The 20,558-nt window shown below is 39.2% G+C and overlaps 1 protein-coding gene across 1 annotated transcript; it reads left to right on the forward strand.

Annotated features, from left to right (window-relative positions):
• Positions 1–15,254: 15,254 nt before the first annotated feature.
• Positions 15,255–19,425, forward strand: LOC18441025 (uncharacterized). The gene is made up of 7 exons (XM_006851155.4): positions 15,255–15,970; positions 16,712–17,354; positions 17,475–17,585; positions 17,692–17,757; positions 17,873–17,938; positions 18,046–18,096; positions 18,760–19,425. Exons 1-7 carry the CDS (start codon positions 15,690–15,692, stop codon positions 18,907–18,909), a joined length of 1,368 nt encoding a protein of 455 aa, XP_006851218.1. The 5' UTR covers positions 15,255–15,689; the 3' UTR covers positions 18,910–19,425.
• The last annotated feature ends 1,133 nt before the right edge of the window (positions 19,426–20,558 follow it).

A 20,558-nucleotide genomic window follows, 5' to 3' on the forward strand; every position in this document is an offset into this window, starting at 1 on the left:
ATTCAGAACAGAGTGTCGTCTTGGCACATAAACCGCGTGGCTGACCTTCGAACTTTGTTCTGCTCAACAGGATCATCAGGTAACCGGCTGTGTAGAAAATATGCCTTTATGGGGGAGCATCAATTAGTCACTTGTTCTATCTCCGCACGCACAGGGTCTGCAGTCGGGCGCTCTCAACTCTCGTCTCCCCCTTTTGTGGCGATGGTGATGGGAGCGGGAGAATTTTGAATGCCGTCAGCATGTGTTGCAACTAGGATGGAGTGACGCTGGTCGGGCAACTCTTTTGCTTGACGTTCCTCCTTGGACCCTTCAATGAATTCGACGCATCTCTACACTGCGACCCATATTGGTGTGGGGTTCTTTAACGACATTTGGATCGTTGCTCCTAACTTGGCAAGTGCGTCTTCCTGGGCGTTAAGCCTCCGGGGTACATGCTCTAGAGTCAACTCACCCAGTTGGGCTATTAGCAACTTAGTGATGTTGAAGTAGGGTTTGAGACTTTCCCTCCGCACGTCGTATATCCCTTTGAGTTGTCTGATTAAAATCTCTAAATCTCCGTAGATGTTTAAGTGTTTTGCATCCAGGTGGAGGGCATTTACAAGCCTATGTTGAACGCTTAGTATTCTGCCTCGTTATGCAATCCTACCCTCGAGAGAGAAAATGAAAGGGCATTAATTCTTCCCGAGGAGTGACGAATACTACACCCGCTCCGCCTTACTCAGACTGGAAAGCTCCGTCGGAATACATCCTCCAGTCGCCAAGGCTTTCCACATTAAAAATCTCTTCATCCAGCAAATCGTCAGTCGTAGAGGTGTCCGACGGGAGCGGGTGAGTAGCCAGGAAGTCTGCGAGGGCTTGACCTTTGACGGCCCTCTGTGGTACATATGTGATGTCGAATTCCATGAGGAGCAGGGACCACTTGGCAAGTCGCCCCGTCAGGCAGGGGTGCGATAAGAGGTATTTTATGGGGTCTGCACGAGAGACAAGTCGAATCGGCTGCGTGAGCAGGTAATGGCGCAATTTTTGCACCTCGAAGATAAGGGTTAAACATGTCTTCTCTATTGGTAAGTAGTTGGCCTTTGCTCCTTGCATCCTGTGGCTCAAGTAATACAAGGCCGTTTCCTTCCCCACGTCATTGTTCTGAGAGAGGAGAGCTCCGAGTGACTCATTGAGCGTGGCCACGTATAAGATAAGGGGCCTCCCTGGGATGGGTGCGGAGAGAACTGGGGGATTGAGCAAGTAGCTTTTGAAGTTGTCAAAGGCTGGTTGACACACCTCATCTCATTCGAAGGGACCTCCTTCTTCAAAAGATGGGAGAAGGGTGAAACCTCCTTGATAGGTTAGAGATAAATCTCCTTATGTAGGCCAATTGACCCTGGAGGGACCTAAGCTCCCGCAAATTTCTTGGTGGTGGCATCTCTTGGATGGCTTTGATCTTGACAGGCTCAATCTCTAGTCCTTTATATCGGACAATGAACCCAAGGAATCTTCCTAACCGCACACCAAAGGCGTACTTGAAGGGATTCATTTTGAGTTGATGGAGGCAGAGTCTTGTGAAGACCTGTCTGAGGTTTGCTATATGGTTCCCCCTACTATTTGATTTGACGATGAGGTCGTCTACATAGCATTCGACTTCCTCATGGTGCATGCCCTCGAAGATAGTGCTCATGGCCCTTTGATAAGTGGCACCTGCATTTTTGAGGCCGAAGGGCATCACCGTGTAGCAAAAGACACCTTTTGATGTCCGAAAAGCCGTGGATTCTTCATCCTTCAGGGCCACCCGCACTTGATTATGGCCGGTATACCCATCCTTGAACGAGAAGGCCCGACAATTGGTGACAGAGTTGATCAGTAACTCCGTGAAGGGAAGGGGGAAGTCATCTTTAGGGCAGGCCATGTTCAGGTCGCGGAAGTCAATGCAGACTCTGATTTGCCTATTTTTCTTCTTGACTTAAACTATATTAGCCAGCCATTTTGGGTATTTCACCTCTCAAATGAAGCTTCCTGGTCTAAGCTTATCCACCTCTACCTCGATCTGAATTTCAAGGTCAGGCCTAAATCTTCTTGGCTTTTGTTTGACAGGGTCTACACAACGGGTCTATACTCAGCATGTGAACCGCCATGCGTGGGTCAAGGCCAGGCATCTCCTCGTAATGTCAGGCAAACACGTCTCGGTTGGCCTTCAAGAATTCAATGTACTTCTTTTCATGAGGGGTTATAGCAGCAGAGATGAAGGTGGGTCTCGGATCAGTTTCGCTACCCATGTTTATTTCCTCCAAATTGTCTGTCGTGGCCTGTTCGCCATCTTCTAACATTTTCAGTACCTCTTTTATTTCTTCATCGGCAATTGATGACTCAGCCTCGACGAAAGAGTGCGTTCTTGGAACCCCGAGCGCTAGCTCTATCAGTGGGCCCTCCTAGGTCTCTTCCCTCATTCTAGTGTCAAGGGATGGCTGTTGGGGGGACGGAGTAGGCTCTTGCATCGTAGTTATATGCAATGCTTGCTCAAAAGGGAAGGTGGCTGTGGGGGGCTCAAATGCCTCAGGTAGCCAAAGCCTTCCTTCTTGCGATATCGAGATGATAAAGCCTCGACTATGGCAAATGGGGCCAACATTCCCTTGTCGTTGTTTAGACGCTGGTTGTTAGTCATCTTGTAATCCATCTTTTTCATAATACGATGGGAGCCTATATAGGTCCCATATGGGCATGTTTGCCACCCTCGTTGAGGGGTCATCCCTAAGGTCTGTTTGGCCAGGATGCTCATGCGCCCTTGGAGCGGATTCTGGTGATAAGGTGTGTGCGGCCTTCAGCGGGAAACTCCTCTTCGTCTAACGTTTCTTTTGCACTCCTACCTGGTAGGACAGGCTTGAACTCTGCTGCTTGGTTGTAACCACTCGGTTTCTCGGTCGCAGATCGCACACCTTCTAGGAATCCTCAACGAAAGAAAAGTTGGAAATGGGTAACCCATTCCTCACTTTGGGGTGGCTGGAACGAGGCGCTGGTGGGAGAATTATTACCTGTCCAACTAGTGAAGTCATCGGGCCTCCCTTATGCTAGTTAGTGTGCTTGGAGGACTTTCGATTTTCTCGGAAGTTGTGTGTTGGTCGGGGATCTGCCCCGAGCCTTGGGGCTAACATGCATGGCACGGGTGGCGCAGAGCCACTAGTGCTACGCCCATGCTGGAGGTGACTCGAAATAGTTTGAGGGACCGGGGTAGGCTACTGCCTACCCCGATTCATTATTATGGCGGTCAGGCCTCCAAGGAGTTCACAGACAGGGGTGTGCGTGATCGAGTAACCGCGGGAAGTGACATAGTGATTGTCAGCATGTGGTGTGTGCGTGGGGGGTGCTATGTTGGAGAGACCCATTTGTGACGCGGGCGGGGTAGCCTTCTAGCTACCCACGGCAGCGATGGTCCTGTCGGGACTAGCCGGGTGAGGGGGAGTGGCAAAGTCACCCACGAAGCTAGGGCTAAGGGGCTCCCTCTTGACGTTGGGAGAGGCGGGGCAAGGTACCTGACGGCCCATGCCTCAGACTTTCCCAATCGTGGCCGGGACAGTTGGGCCAGCATGACCACAAAGAGGACATACAAGGGAGGGAGGATCGAATGGTCGAGCCTCTCCCTGAGCAGCCGCAGGTATGGGGATGTAGAACTCCCCGACTCAGAGGAAAAAGGGACAAGTGGACCCCATAGCCAAAGTGGAAAGAGAGGGTAGAGAGATTGGCACCTGGAGATGACTCAAGCCAACGATAGGTTGAAGCGTCCCCAGTGGAGTCGCTAGTTGATGTCGGTGAGGTTCTGGTTTCTTTCTGCGTGGGGATGAGGAAACCCTCTCTCGAACAACTGTGAAGGTCCGACGCACTGTGGTCGTGCGAGCCCTCTTGCTTGCAGATAGGAGGCCGACAATGAGAGAGATTTTTTTGACTGGAGCGCAAACCACTTTTTTGTCACTTGGGGGATCGGAGACACACCTTGGCAGATGGCCCTCTTAGAGCAATTACGTAGCCCTCCGGCTGCTTATCAGCAATGTTTGAACGGGAGCCCTCCTCAGGTTATCAATCTCTCTCTCTGCTTTCACTCTTTCCATGCTATAGGGACAGAATCCTAATGTCCCTCCTCCCTGAGTGCCCTTTCAGAAGGGTTTGCTGGCCACTAAAGGGGGCGCGGTTAGAGGTCAAGGGAAGGACCCCGCAGGTTAGGATACGTCCGCAGACTCGCGGACGGGCGGGGGGCTTTCGTGCGAATGAGGTCACGTGCGTGGGAGTGGAAGGAAGAGAGAGAGAGGGAAGGAATGACTTGGCTTGGGGAAGTGGGATGACCCCCCGCGACTAGGGTGTCTGCGGGACCGCACATTCAGGGGTACCCTTCCTCCCAAAGTTTTCTCTCTCTTCCTCTCTTCTCCCCCGAATGGGCTAGAGACTCACAGAATAAGACAAAGTAAGAATGAACTAGCCTCGATTCTTCCCATCATTTGGGGTATTTGAGCTTCCAAAAGGGAAACCTTTTGGAGCGAATTTCAAGACCTCTTTTACAAGTGAGTTGAGCTTGCTTATATAGAGGTTTCACCAAATAGGGGTGAACGCTCAAAAGTCAAGCTTAATTACAATTAAAAAATTGAAAACAAATCCGAAAATTAAAAGGAAATGACCAAAATGTCTTTGTGATTTTTGCTCGAATGACGAGACCGTCCTTACATGCAGGCTGCGCTGCCTTGGGAAGACCTTGGAAGCTGGTCCTACAACTTGTGGCAACTTTTCGGCTCTTTAGACATTATATCTTTGTTCTTCTCTCGATTGTCAGCATTTTGTCACCCTGCAATCGTGCTTTGGTGGCCTTCTTCCCTGGGGTGAACGTCTGGCAAGTTTTGTGAACTTTGTTTGCCAATGCATGTCCGAGCTGGGTCGTTTTAGCCCTTGGATCTGCTTGCATGTCAGAGAGGAAGTCGTTGCAGTCGTTTTGCACCAAGTTGGGGGTCGATTTGGTGTAGATTTGAGTCTTTAGCTTTTTTGGAAGGTTACCGAAGAAAGGGATTCTGGCCATCGACTGGATTTGTTTCTCTGGTGACCTGAGGACTCGCATTCATAAAGCAAAGGATTGAATGCAAGAGTCATACCAGAATGTAGCTCTGTGAGAGGTGTTTCTTTTGAACTCTTCCTCTTGTCAATCCATAGCCTGGATTTCGAGCTATGCTTCACCAAGTTCAGCGTCTGTTGGGCTTTTTCTTAGCCCTGGTTTCTCCTACTGCCTTTCTTTTAAGAACGGTAGGGGTTCCCGGTCATGCCACAGTGAGTGCCTCAGGTCAAAATGACGAGGCTGACATGATCTAGAACATGTCAACATTTGAACTTGGTCTGATTTCAGAGGAAGGCACCATAGGTTGGAGAAGTTGCCGCCAAAAAACATTGTCCCAACCCTTTTTTGGGACTGGTTTGGTGAAGCCGCATCGCGCTAAGGTAAAGCCCACTAATCGTGAGGCCGCATGAGCGTAGACCCTTTTAGAGGGATCTAATTGAGCCTAAATTTTTCCCTTGGTGGTTTCTCAACATTTTGAGCATAATGGCAATGGTCTGGTGCCCTGTTGCAACCTCTATCATGGGGCTACAGTGGAGGGTCCTTCTTTGGTGTTGAGGCATCGAACCTAGGTCATTAGGCTAGAGGCTTTATTTCTCGACACAATCCTGAACTGCAGGTGTTTCGTGAACCCGCGAGACCAGATTGTCACTAGCTCTCTCCTTATTTGCATGGCCTCATGAAAGTATGTCAAAAATGACTTATAACAACAAGTAACATTTGTAGAAAAATTCAAAGTAGATCAAGAACCAACCCTCATGTTAGCGTGCAAAGAAGAAGAAAGTGAAAACAAGAAATCATGTTTTCTTAACAGTGGGGCAAGAAACCACATATGCGGAAGAAAATAAATGTTCATGGAGTTGGATGAATCAGTGAATGTAATATTTGGTGATTTCTCAAAAGTTCCGGTCAAAGGAAAAGTTCAAATTTTAATTCGACTGAAGAATGGAAAGGATGAATTTATTTCCAATGTCTAATTTGTGCCAAGCATGAAAATTAATGTCTTAGTTTGGGGCAGCTTTTGGAAAAAGGTTATGATATTCGTCTAAAGGACTTAGCCTTCACCATAAAAGATAGAGAGGAAAGCTTGATTGCTAGAGTTAGCATGTCAAAAAATAGGACATTTTCTTTGGATATCAAAACTGATTTTTTACACTGTCTATGCATCTTTAAAGGAAAAGCCATGGTTATGGCACTTGAGGTTTGGACACCTCAATTTTCATGGATTGACATTGTTGCATAGCCAAAACATGGTGAAAGGGCTGCCACTAGTTGATCATCCGGAACAACTTTGTGAAGGATGTATGCTCAGGAAGCATCACCATGAAAGCTTCCTAATTGATATTTCACATAGAGCATCAAAACCCCTTGAACTCATCCATACCGATGTATGTGGGCCACTTAGCCCAATTTCTTATGAACAACATTAGTATTACCCTATCTTCATTGATGATTTCAATCGAAAGACCTAGGTTTATTTCTTGAAAAAAAAATCAGAAATGTTTTGGATCTTCAAAAATTTCAAGGCTTTTGTCGAAAAACAAATTAGCTATTTTATTAAAGTTTTAAGATCATATAGGGGTGGTGAATTTTTCTCAAAGGCATTTGATGAGTTTTGTAAGTAATATGGTATTCTTCATCAATTTACACATGATATTCACCCTAACAAATTGGAGTGGCTAAAAGAAAAAAACCAGACAATTTTGGATATGGCACGAAGCATGTTGAAATGCAAAAATATGTCTAAAGAATTTTTGGCTGAGGCAATCTCTTGTGTTGTCTATATTTTGAATAGGTCTCCCACCAAAAGTGTATGATTTAGGACACCCCAAGAGGTTTGGAGTGGACTTAAACCTATTGTGGCACATTTAAAGGTATTTGGGTAAGTTGCTTACTCTCATGTCCCAAATCAAATGAGAACTAAATTAGAAGATAAAAGCCAAAAATGTATTTTTATTGGTTATGATGAAAAATCAAAAGCCTACAAGCTTTATGGTCCTGAAAATAAGAAATTGATGATCAGTAGAGATGTGGAATTTAATGAAGAAGCCTCATGGAAATGGAACAAAAAAGAAGAAAATGGTCATGTAAGAATTGAATTGAATGGAAATGACAATGTTCAAGAGAGATTACAAGAACAAAATACTCCACCCTCATCTCCTCAACAAGAATCAAGTTCATCTATTCCTTCCATGGATGAAAGTTCAACTGAAAGGCCACCAAGAACACAGAGTTTGAATGAAATTTATTCTCAAACAGAAAATACTAACAATGGACATAGTTTATTTTGTTTCTTTGTTGAATGTGAACCTGTAGGTTTCGACAATGCAGTTTGTGAAAAAAGGTGGAAATAGCAATGGATGAGGAGATTCAAGCCATTGAGAAGAATGACACATGGACGTTTACAGCACTTTCGAAGCAACATAAAGCAATTGGTGTGAAATGGGTTTACAAAGAAAAGAAGAATGGGAAAGGTGAAGTAGAAATATACAAAGCAAGACTAGTTGCCAAAGGATACAAGCAAAGAACTAGGATTGACTACAAAGAGGTATTTGCTCATGTTGTTAGATTGGATACTATTAGATTAATTAATTGCTCTGGCTGCCCAACGAAAATGGAAATTTTTTCAAATGGATGTCAAATCTACTTTTTTTAATGGTTATCTTGAAAAGGAAGTTTATATTGAGTAACCACCGGGTTACATTGTAAAAGGGCATGAAGGCAAAGTTTATAACTTGAAAAAGATACTTTATGTCTTGAAATAAGCTCCACGAACCTGGAAGGCAATAATCGATACATATTTCCAAGAAAATGGTTTTATAACTGCCCCTTTGATCATGCTCTATATTTAAAGATGAATGACAATGGTGATTTATTGATAGTTTGCTTATATATTGATGATTTAATTTTCACCGGAAATAACCTTAGCATGATTGATGATTTTAAGCAATCCACGTTTACTGAATTTAAGATGACTGATATTGGGCTTATGAATTACGTTCTTGGAATACAAGTAAAACAATGTGATGAATGGATTTTTATTTGCCAAAATAGATTTGCAAAGGAAATTCTCAAAAAATTTAAAATGGATAATTGCAATTTTGTAACTAGTCCAAAAGAATACAAGATGAATGGAAGATATGATGATTCTGGAGTGGATGCCACTTATTTTAAAAGCTTGGTTGGAAGTTTGAGTTATCTGACATGTACTCGACCCGATATTTTGTATGGAGTGGGCTTAATAAGTCGGTATATGGAAGCTCCTAATAAAACTCACTTGAAAGTAGCCAAAATAAGTTTTCACTATCTAAAAGGCACACTGGATTATGGAATGTTCTATTCTCATTCAAATGAACTCAAGATTTTTGGTTATTGTGATTGTGACTAGGGAGATGACCTATATGATAGAAAAAATACTATATGTTACGTATTTCATATTGGATCTACAGCTTTTACTTGAAGTTCAAAGAAGCAACTAATTTTTATATTATCCACATGTGAAGCCGAATATGTAGCAGCAGCATCATGTGTCTGTCATGCTATCTGGTTGCGAAATGTGCTAAAGAATTTGCAGGTACCACAAGAAGGCCCTACAACGATCAAGGTCGACAACAAATCAATAATAGCATTGGTCAAGAATCCAGTATTTTATGGAATAAGGAAGCACATAAATATAAGATTCCATTCCATTTGAGAACATGTGAAAAATAATGAAGTTGAGCTGGTTTTTTACAAATAAGAAGAACAAGTTGCAGATATTCTGACAAAGCCACTAAAGACTGAAACATTTTGTCACTTAAGAATGCTACTTGAAATGAAAGTGACAAATTAAGGAAGTGTTAAAATATTAATTAATTTATCCTCTTGCGCCTCATTATCTCTCTCTTTAGTAAATTCTATCCCACTGCCTCACACACTTTCATATTGTTCTACCACTCTCTCTCTTCTCTACCTCTTACTAGAACATTAAGACGGTATAGAAGGCGGCAATGAAAGACGGTTATTATAGGCCCTTAAAAACCAGCAACGATATGCATGGGTATCATTGGATGAGAAAGAAATAACGAATCACCGAAGTGATAGGCAAAAGAGGTATGTGGAACCTCAAAAATGAATTTATGGTCCTAAATACCATATTATTTGATTGTACTTCTAATTTGTTGCAATAGTGGAAATTTTGTTTATTGAGTGAAAGCTTCCTATCTATTCTTTTGTGCCTAAACATTTTTATTCTATATTTTGGAAGTTTTGCCATAACAAATTTCTATCAAAAGATGCAGTGCCTATGTCAGAAACCCTTGTGATTAACTAAAAATCAATTTTCGCACCTAAATTTAACATTTAAAGTTCCAAAAATGGTGTAAATGAAGCAAACCCATAAATACTCAGAGAATCTGAAAATAGACGGGTACCATGTGTTACAAGATTCATTGTTCTCATGACTTTATTTTTTTTATTTATTTTCTTGTATCCATTCATCTCAAGATCAAAACATTGAATTCTAAAGATTTTTTTTTTCTTGTTTTGAACAATGAATTCTAAAGATTTTTCAACATTGGAATAACAATTTTAGGTTTTTAAGTGCAGGCTGACCCCTTGTGTAAACTTCTTACCTCATCGAATCCGGAAGGCGACAAATTGATAAATATCATAGAAGGGGAGTTTCAACGAGTGATCCATGTAGGCATTGACCAAAGAGATGGCATTTTGACGCGTTTATGAATGTAAGAGAGAGAATGGAGAGGAGAAGGGTACGTGTGTCCTACGTCAAAATGATTTTTAAGGAGAAGACGTCGCTCTCACCCTTTGACTTATTTTCCAGGTCTTGGCCCACGTGTCGTCGCACGCGCGCGTGCCAAAATGGGTCCCACGTTGACCCCTAAGGAAAACAAAGGTCATAAGCATGAGGTCATCAGCGGCTACCCGCTCACCTGGCGCCGCCTTAGGGGTCAATTGGTTAAGTAAACCATAAGATAATAAAACCAAAAACATTACTATGTTAAGTAAACCATAAAATAATATCAAAGCAAAAAGATTAGTATTTTATTTATCCAAGACAAATAGGAAAAAGGAGTTGATAAGAGTGGGGGAATTTAGGTGAAGGGAACTTTAAAATATATTATATTATTTTAAAAATGGGGTGGAGAGGAATTTCCGCCACCCGCTTTTGTCTGTCGATAATTTGGAAGATGACTAAGATATGCCCTTTGTATCTCATAAATGACTAAATTGCCTTCAAATTTTAGTCCAATTGAAGGTTATTTTTTTGTAAAGATTACCAATACTTTTAAATCACATCATTAATCTTAATATTAGTTATTTAAACATAATTATTATACGGGCTCACCTGCATAGTAACTTACGCCACCTATTGAAATTGGACGGTGACTATGGCAAGTTCATATAAGGGCAAGCCCGCGTAAGAACTTTTATATTTATTTATAACTTTCAATCACTACAGTCTAACAAAGTTGAATGGCGAGTCACGCAAGTTACCCACATATGAACGTCTCTTGTTATTTTTACATGGGTGTGGTTTCTATAAGGTTGCAACCTTTAGGGCGCATCTCTAAATTTTATCATAACACATAACTTTGGTGTAAATTTTTTTTAGGATTATCTGAAAGTCTATTTTCATATCTTATTATAAAATTTCCAACTCTAAAATGGTTAAAGTTAAGTAGCTCTACAAACTTATAAAAATCTTGAAAATGGATCGTGTAGATAATATATTTCAAGATGCACTATTTTTGGGACTCAAAATCTATTATTTTTTTGATATTCATACATCTCGATGTCAAGATGATCAATTAGAGGATTTTTCAGTATTAAAACAATTTTTTCAATTAATTTTTGAAGCGTATGTGTAATTGTACAGGTTGCAACCTTATATAATTTTTTTCTTTTTTACATTTAACCCCACATAAGCTAACTTTTTTAGAATGAAACGCCCACTGTGCAGAAACCCACTTTTATTCCCATTCCTTCACTCTCTCCTAAAACTCTCAGTTTTTTTAACAGTTCCTATATCTAGAAACTTGAAGTTTGATTAACCTAAAAGTTCAGATATTTTTTCTCTCTAATAAATTTGAAAAAAAGAATCACTCTAAAATTTGAAACTTTAGATAGTTTCTTTGTCAAAAAATTTAGAGATAGCTTTTGTTTCTAAATTTTCAAATTTCAATTTTTTAGAGAAAAACTATCTAGCAGTATTTCCATCTTAAAAAATTTACTTTTTTTATTTACTTTTTGGGTTTAATGAAAAAACATAGTGGTCTAACATGTTTAGAAAGTCTGGTCATGGAAAATATCTATAATTTTTTCTTATTTTATGAAGACGAAGATGAAGTTGTGGCGAGTTCATAGGTCAATTTTTAGAATCTCTCGTCCCAAGCGTTAAGAGAAAGACATTGACACCCTTTTTCCTCACATAATTCTTTGCCTTGTCTTGTCAACATCGCAGACTATTCGAGAACCATATGTCAAAGTTATTGTTTTAATTTAGTTTAAGTGCGAATTATGCAGTTTTGAAGTCCAAAAACACTTTATGAAACTTTCATTCATGAAACGACCATCTACAGGGTGTGACTTCGTCCTTAATCCTCCTTTTTCTCTCATGAGTATTAGAAATGTTTTGGTTTTCGTTTATGATTGGGGGAGGTTTGGATAAGGCGTCAATCTTTTACTATTGAAATAAGGCGCCCCTCGAAATTGTAATGAACGATGCGGTTTTAGTGCCAGAAAAGCTTGCAATGGCATGAAAATTTATTACTGCCCCTGATTATGAAATTCAAAGTTCCAATAAAGGTGACAATCATGTAGATCCATAACAACTTGAAAATTTTGAACATAGACGGTCTAGATAATGCAATAGAAGTTGAACAATTTTTTGGACTTGGAATCCTTTTTTTTTTTTTTTCATATTCATGAATCTTAAGGTCAGGATGATCCATTTTAAGGGTTTTCCAGTATCAAGACAACCTTTTTTAATGGATTTTTTAGGTATACCTTACTTCTACAATATAAGGATGGCACCTTATATAAACAAAATGGATTTTATGTTGCTGAAATGGTTGGGCATTCGTTAATGGAAAAAGTTTATATAAGATTGCAACCTTAAAATGTAGAATTAAACATGTACCTCAAAAATCCATTAGATAATATTCTTTTAATGTTGAAAAACCCTCTAATGAATCATCTCGACATCAAGATGTATATATATATAAAAACTAAAAAATAAAAGATTTTGAGTCCCAAAAATAGTGCTTCTTGCAACACATTATCCATACCATTCATTTTTATGATTTTCTTACGGTTATAGATCTACTTGATTTTAACCATTTTTGGAGTTTAAATTTTTTTATAATTAGATATGAAAATAGATTTCTAGATAATCCTCGAAATCTTTTACACTGAAATTACACGTTTCGATAAAATTTGGAGGCCAACATTAATTGGATTGTTTAAGGTTGCAACCTCATAGAAACCGCACCCTTAGTTAATTCATTGAATAAGTTGCGGTTATGTTGCGAAAGTTATTCGTTGATTTGATTCTAATGGCAAAATAAGCATCCATCCTCGGTCGTTTCTTTTTACGCATCGTATCAGGTAGGGTTTTTGACCTAATGGTAGTTGGTAGGGTCTAATAATATCAAATGGGGAATCTGAAGTTTGATATTAACCTGTTTCATTTCTATTTTCCCCTAAGTTAGGCTTGTAAAAGGGCTTTACCTCTTTAAAAGTATATCTCAAGCCCATCTTTGTGCATACCTGAAAAATTGGATGGTTACATAAAAAATAAACCAAAAAAAAGAAAAAATTTAATCTCTGTGGTCTCCTCAGAAATTATTTGTGGTGGGAAGAAACTAGGTTTATTTCTTTATTTGAAATCCATTAAGCTAATACTCTCAACATAAAAGAAGTAGACAAGAAGAATCACATACTTTTTTGTCAACATAAAGTGCATCCTTTCCAAAAACTATTTATGGAGTAACTAAATATTATTAAATATTGGCGGGCAAGCTCTACAGAATATTTAAAGAAGGGCAAGCTTTCTATGCTTCCCCTATAGCATAAAATTTATATGCTTTCCCTTATCCAACCGTCCATTCTGAATGGATGGCTGAGATGGCCCCAATCACAATATCACATCTCTACACTAGTTTATTTTTAATATTTTTTATACAAATTATTTTGGCACCACAATTTGGGTGTCCACTCCTCTCTTAAACTCGCACTTATAAAAAATATATAGAAAATATTATCAAAAAATAAAATGACTAAAATATCCCTGAAGACTTCAAATGATATTTTGGTCATTATATTTTACCAAAAAGTTATTTTTATTATTATTTTTTAGGTGCGATCCATTGAGAAGATGGTACATACCAAATTTCATGTTCACACAATTCATAGAAGGAAAACTAAAAATAAAATACTTTGAGGTATCATATCTAAATCAAACGTTAGATCATATCAAATCTAGATCAAATTGGATGGTTGGATGGGGAGGAAGCATATATCTTATATGCTGAAGGGGAAGTATAGAAAACCTTTCCCTTTTAAGAAAGGCATGAAGAAGTAGCTTTAGTGTTAACAAAAAATAAAAGAAGGCATGAAAACCTTTTTTTTTTCTTCTTCATTGTTTTTGGCCCTTCCTGACATGGCCAGCCCATTAGAAACAAGGGTTGGGCTAGGGCTAGATCCCATGTTGCCGTCCTTCTGAGGAAGTAGATACACTTGCTACCTGCATCCCAAGTACTTGAAACCATTAACCTTCTATACAAAAATGTCAGAATCATCTTTAGTTGTTTAATGTGATTGAGTGGTTAGAACTTTGTTTACCATCCACCTAACTCGCAGTCGGAAAAATTTCTTCCTAATTTTGAGACATTCATGACTATTGAATTTCACGTCTAATGCCTGGGATAATTGTGATCTACTTGTGCTAAAGATAAAGTGTTTTACAGACTTTATTGTTAATGTATGCACTCCCATCAACCTTACAAAGTCACAATGCATAGGGATCAAAACCCTCCAATGAAGTGAGAGGGATGAGGGAGAGAGTTGGACCAACCATTGTGATCATCTCCTATTCTACTGAACACCAATCTCAGTATATCACCCAGCATCATTTTCATGGATGGTTGTTGAACAAATCTGCTATTATTTTTTATTTTGGAAGAATTATTCTGCTTTTCTTTAGCCCAATCGCTAAGATGAATGCTATACAGTTTTCTTGGGAATGATGCCCAATCTTGTAGTAACTTCACTCACGTTAAGTTTAATATTCCAACAAAAAAATAAAAAGAAAAAGAAAAAAAATACCACAGTCTCCATGAGCTTGTGTTAGAAGGTAAAGACCTATAAAAATCACAATATTAAGTCCACGTTTCATAACTCAGAAACTATATATGCCTTGGAAATCTGGAAGTTCTAAGTCCCTGGAAATTGTAATTGTAAACATCTAGAAGTTCCAAAATGCTTGTTTGATAACTTATCTAGAAGGCTATCTGGAGGTTCTCAAATACAAAAATTCAACTTTATAGTTATATGACAAAGCTTCGCCGAAATCTGGCTTCACGGCTCCATCGAGAGGGACATAGAAGAGAGAGAAAGAGGGCGTGGGAAGAAAGCACTTCAATAGAGAAATGTACATGGTTAAAGTTCGAGAAGATAGACGGAGAAATGCCACATTTAGAGAACGAAAAAAAGTTAAAAGAGAATAAAGACACAGTTGGAGGGAGGGATTTCGAGAGAGAAATGACACATATAGAGAGAGAAAGGACATACAGTTAGAGAGACCGGTTAGAGAAAGATGAGATAGAAAGAGAAAGACATTAGAGAAATGAGGTATTTTGGGAGGGATAGAGAGGGTTATTTAAAAGAGAAACATGAAGAGGAACTCGGGAAAGACCTTAAGGGCAAATTCGCCATTTCAGGAAACAAACAAACGAAAAAAAAAAAAAAAGGCAGCGTTTTCCATGTTTGCTATGATGCTCCTCCCCATTATTCAGTGGGTCAGGAGTCAGAATTTACAATACCTCCTTCCATTAATCCCAAAAGCCGCGACATTTACACCCTTCGGTGATGATGACGTGGCACTACCGAAGTTCCTCCAACAAAAGAAGCGGAAAGTTCCCTTCTTTTCAAATATTTTATTTTAAAAATTTCCATTACTTATGAACTCATTAATTCCTTCACCAAAAAAAAAAAAAAAAAAAAAAGTGAATTCTCCTCTTTTGAAATTCTCTCAAAAAAAAAAAAAAATCACAAAGGCCTGAATGTCAACCGGAATCCGGCGGTTAGTTGCAGTCACTAACCATGGTCAGCTCCTCAAATTACTATTATACCCCTCCATACATCGAAGGCAAGGTTATATAGGGGTTTGATACCCCCGATCATTTCAACTCACAGACAGGTGCCTGAGGTTTGAGAGAGAAACTCAAAAAAAAAACAGTACAGAGAAACAGGACCCGGAAGAAGGGAGGGGGAAAATCGGATTTAATTTGTCCCAGAGAAAGGTCGAGAGAGAAACCGCCCGAGCAGAAAGCGACAGAGCGACTGTGAGGGCCTTACAGAGAGAATTAGATCCACAAGAAAGAGATATTGGGTGGACATGGCAGAGGAGTTGCAAAACGGGATTTGCAGTGGCAACTGGTGGAGCAACGCCAGGAGCGTCTCGGCATGCTCGAGTGCGTTGACGGATATGGGGAATCTGGGTGGGTGGTCTTCTGAGACTGGGGAAGTCAAGGGGAGATCCCCCTCGGAAACCACAGTCGGAGATGATCACACGGCAGCTTCTGTTTCGAGCAGCTCGGTGCAGGATTCAGGCATGGTTATGATGGATACTGGCGTTCAGTTTGCCCTCTCCTCAACTGATTGGAGCCATGCTCTTCTGTGAGTATAGATAATTTTACCTTAACAGTAAACCTTCATACAAACTATATGTTTCTGTGAATAGGTTTAAAATTTATTGAGTCTCAAGGGATTCTATGCAACAGTAAAATTGTGGTAAAACAGGTAATTTGTGATGAAATAGAAATGGTAATGAAGAGTTCTACAGGAACTTCCTCGATGCTTTTGACGGAACTGAGGGAAGAGTGGATCGATACCGATTTTTTTTCTTTTTTCGTGTGAAGTTGGGGAAAAAAATGGAGTTTTCGTTTCTTAAAAAATCGATGACTGGTTTGGAAGTGATCCTATAAGTTGGAACAATTGAAGTTAAACTTTCGACTTGAGTACTTTGGAAACGATCATAATTAAGCGAAATACGAGTTCATAAACGCTCTATGGCTGCCGCCTGCCTCAATTTCCTAGAGCTGTCACTCAAAAACTAATTTATCCAGATGTAAATATATAGAATAGCGTAAAAAAAAAAAAAAAAAAAAAATCTCTCGAGAGTTTTCATTGAGTTTTACTTATCATAAATAATGAACCTCATGAATTTTATCCAGGAACACAAATTCTTCCATAAATTTTAACTGATATCATGCTTTGCAGTATGACAGATAATCTCAAAGAAAAAGATATCTAATACCCCATCATTTCTGTAAATTCCAATCATGCAATTCATTACTTTTTCCCTTACAATTCATGTGTAATTTCTTTTATAACAAGATAGTTTATATTATTGAGCAGACGAGGCAGTGGAAGACCAGATAACAGTTTACAAGCCATGTTACCTGAAGAAGACCTATTAAACTCTCGCTCCAACTTTAGACAAGACCCAACACCTGATTCAGGCCATTTCCAAAAGGAATGGTGCCCCAAAAACTTTTTAGTAAATGAAGACTCCCTCAAGCACATGAACCAGACTTTCAGTTTTGAAAATCGGCTAAATTCAGGCAATAGCTCCGGCGATTGTACAGTAACAGGTCGGAGCTTAACAACTAGCAATTACAACCCGGGTTCTTTGCCCTATGCTTCTCCATCGTCTTTATTGCAAGGATTATATGAACAAGAACCATTGGTGGGTTTTCAAGGAAATCGATTGTTAAATTCTCCTTCTTCGAATTATAGAATGGGTGTGTCCCAAATTACGACAGATGAATTTGGGACGAGTTCTTGGTCTAAATTTCCTGATTTTCTCAAGTCTTCTTCTCCTCCAAAGGAGCAACAACAGCAACAAAGTAATCAGTTGCTGTTTTCAAACAACACCCCTTTTTGGAATGCTTCGCCTATGGCGAACAGTATAAGGCCTGGTTTATATGCACCTTCAAACCAGCAGTTCATGTCTCAGACAATTGAGGAGAAACCCCTTATCAGTAACATCACAGCCAAGGTAAGAAAGTTGAAACATAATCCATCTCGCAAAAAATTAGAAGGCCCAAGGAAAAGAGAACAAAAGGGTGTTTAATTTATTTTTTTTGGTTTGCATCTGAATGTGTCAATATTTTCACAGACGAATATAGATGAAGCTCATGATTCTTTGGCTGACTTGAAAAAGAGTGCAAGCGAGCCGAGCTTTAAACGGCCTCGACTGGAGACACCATCGCCATTACCAACTTTTAAGGTACTGAATTGAGATTTGGTTATACCAGGGAATTGATAAGACCTTGTACCACTGATACTATGAACCCTAGCTTTATTTCTTTTTTGCTTTCCCTCATTTTCTTCAGGTTAGGAAAGAGAAGTTAGGGGACAGGATCACGGCACTACAGCAAATAGTTTCACCTTTCGGAAAGGTAAAATTTGCAGTGATTTCATTGATTCTATAATATTAGAGGAGAAAAGGAAAAGGAGAAAGTGGAAAACCTTTATCCTGTTCATAAAGCTTATGATGTGGATTACTCATTTCAGACTGATACTGCATCCGTTCTTTATGAAGCCATCCAGTATATCAAGTTCTTACACGAGCAAGTTAATGTAAGTTTCTCTTACCCTATATCATGGTTGCTTAAAATATACACAATAAGTGAAAAAGAAAGCAAAAAATCAGTAATTTCTTATTATTCTCTGTTATGTCATTTCAGACGCTGAGTACTCCATACATGAAAAATGGGGCGCCTTTACAGCACCACCAGGTGAGTAGAATACCCAAGTCCATCCAATTCTTATAAAAACATGACAAATTACTGCTATAAAAACCTAATAAATTGCAACTAAACATAGCTCCACCATAACCTAAAATATTTGGAAATGGAATCATAAACTATATAACGTGGTTTAAGGTACACCATGGGCACATCCACCTTACATTCTCTAGATGGAATTTAACCAGAGTTCACTATCATGAACACTCTCCCGGGAATGGTCAACCTTCATCGATCGCCCGTCATCAGTAGGGACTAGCAGATGTCCACATGGTGTACGGCATACCATATACCACACCGCATGTACCATTAGGGCACATTTGGTAGGTGTGAAAAAATTGTCAGTTCTCTCATGAAAGAACTCCCGCATGTGATCAGGGGTAGGATTTTATTCACACTAATCGGTCCCAATTCATTTCTTTCGTACCAACAGGCAGCCTACTGATGTTATAAACTGACATAGGAGAGTTCTTTTATGTGAAAATACTTTCGAAAAAAAATATCACCCATACTGTGTGACTGTTTTGAAAGAAATAAAATAGGTCTATGTTTCATACTTGATTCATCATTCATTTTTTATGACAGTCAAATTGATTACGATGAATTTTCTGTTGACCTTCCTGTTTCTAACTCATTCAAGTAAATTACACACAGAGCGCAGATAAATCGAAGGACACAGAAGGCCCAAAACAAGATCTAAGGAGTAGAGGCCTGTGTTTGGTCCCCATCTCAAGCACGTATCCAGTTACTAGTGAAACCGCAGTTGACTATTGGACCCCCACTTTTGGTGGAACCTACAGATAGAGAGACAGAGAAGAAAAGCTCAGTAGTTAGTGGGGAGCTAGGGTTTTGAGGGGAAGGACAATTTGGTCATAAGATTAAGGAGGCATGTAGTTATATATAAATAGATATAGATATGAATGTATTCTTGGAGAAAAAGCAAAAAGAGAAGTGGACAGTTCATGGACAGGGCATGCTGGGCCAGTTTACAGGCCAAATGATGCAGGGAGGCCACGGCTGGAGCAAGGACCTTTGGAAGAGAATATTTCCTATAACTTATATATAGCAATTGTAATATTCAATGTATATGTGTATTTATAGGGAAATTTATTTGTTGGAACATGTGCTAATTTATCAGGGATTGGAGTGTAGAGAGAGAAAGTGGGCAGTTCTATTTATTTAGGGGAATTTTAGTGAGAGAAAGAGAGGGACATCTCTTTTATCTTCTCTCCTCCTACTAAAGATGGCACTGCCACCACCTTTGTTTTATTTTGGAAGAAAAGAGAGGGGAATAAATAAATGTTTTGGGGATTTGGCGCTTGTGTTTGTGTTATGAGCGCGTGTGTATTTTTTTTTTGAGGTGACCACTCTCTTTTCCTTCGGATTTTTTTAATAATTTTTTGAGTGATAGTGGAAGTCAGAGCATGTCCCACCATCTCTCTCTTCTTTCTCTCTCTCTGTAAAATTGGTGTTTTAATGAGTTGGGATAGAAGCGGTTGTGTTGTGTCGAGTCAAATACTTTTGGGTTGGTGCTTTTGATGGGACGATCAATTTGCGTTCAGGCTATTGGAGGCCCTTTCCAATCCCAATTTCTTCAACCCACACGCCTCTCTCTCATTATGAGATGGGGTTTCTAATTTGAAGAATGTGTACCACACACAACCGTTGTAGCTTAAACATATAACTACGATCCGTGATTTTTCATGAGGGTTAAAATGAAGCTGAAAAAAAAAAAAAAAAGGTAGAGCCTCACCTCAAAATTGATCAAAAATTATACTTCCAGCATTGAAAAACCTCTGATTGATTGTTATGAAAATTTTATATAAAGTTGAGGCCCTAAACAATCAAACTAAGGTGCACCTACAAATTCATCAAAAGAAGTAGTTTCGAAGCCCAAATACCTTTAAATTCAATCATCTTAAACTTTAGATATATGGATATAAAAAAAAATTGTTTAGAAAGAGACAATTTATCTTTTGTACATGTAGGTTACAATCATTATTGTTCCTTAAATATCAAAATGGGTAGTTGTAAGAGTGATATTGAATAGATACAAAGTTTTTAAAAAATATTTTTAGGACTTCATGAATTATCCCATCCCATCCAGTTTGACATGTAATGAGTGTGAATAATTGTGACCTTCATGTACAAAAGATAATTGATCACTCTGTAGACAATCTTAAAAAAAAAAAAAAAAATCTCTATAAATCTTGGAAATAATGCATATTGTATATATTATCTAGAGCATCAATTTTCAAGATTTTCAGGCATTCATAGATATGCTTGTTCTACACTATTTTTTACCTATAAATTTTATAACTAGATATGAAAATAAATTTTCAGGCGATGATAAAGATTTTTAGATCTAAAATGACATCTTTCGACTCTATTTGAAGGAACGCCTTACTTTGACTATTTAGGGCCTCAACATTACACAAATCCTACTAAAAAAA

The sequence above is a fragment of the Amborella trichopoda genome, chromosome 2 (assembly GCF_054954075.1).
Source record: "Amborella trichopoda isolate Santa Cruz 75 chromosome 2, AtrichopodaSantaCruz75HAP2 v2.0, whole genome shotgun sequence".
NCBI classification, from domain to species: domain Eukaryota; kingdom Viridiplantae; phylum Streptophyta; class Magnoliopsida; order Amborellales; family Amborellaceae; genus Amborella; species Amborella trichopoda.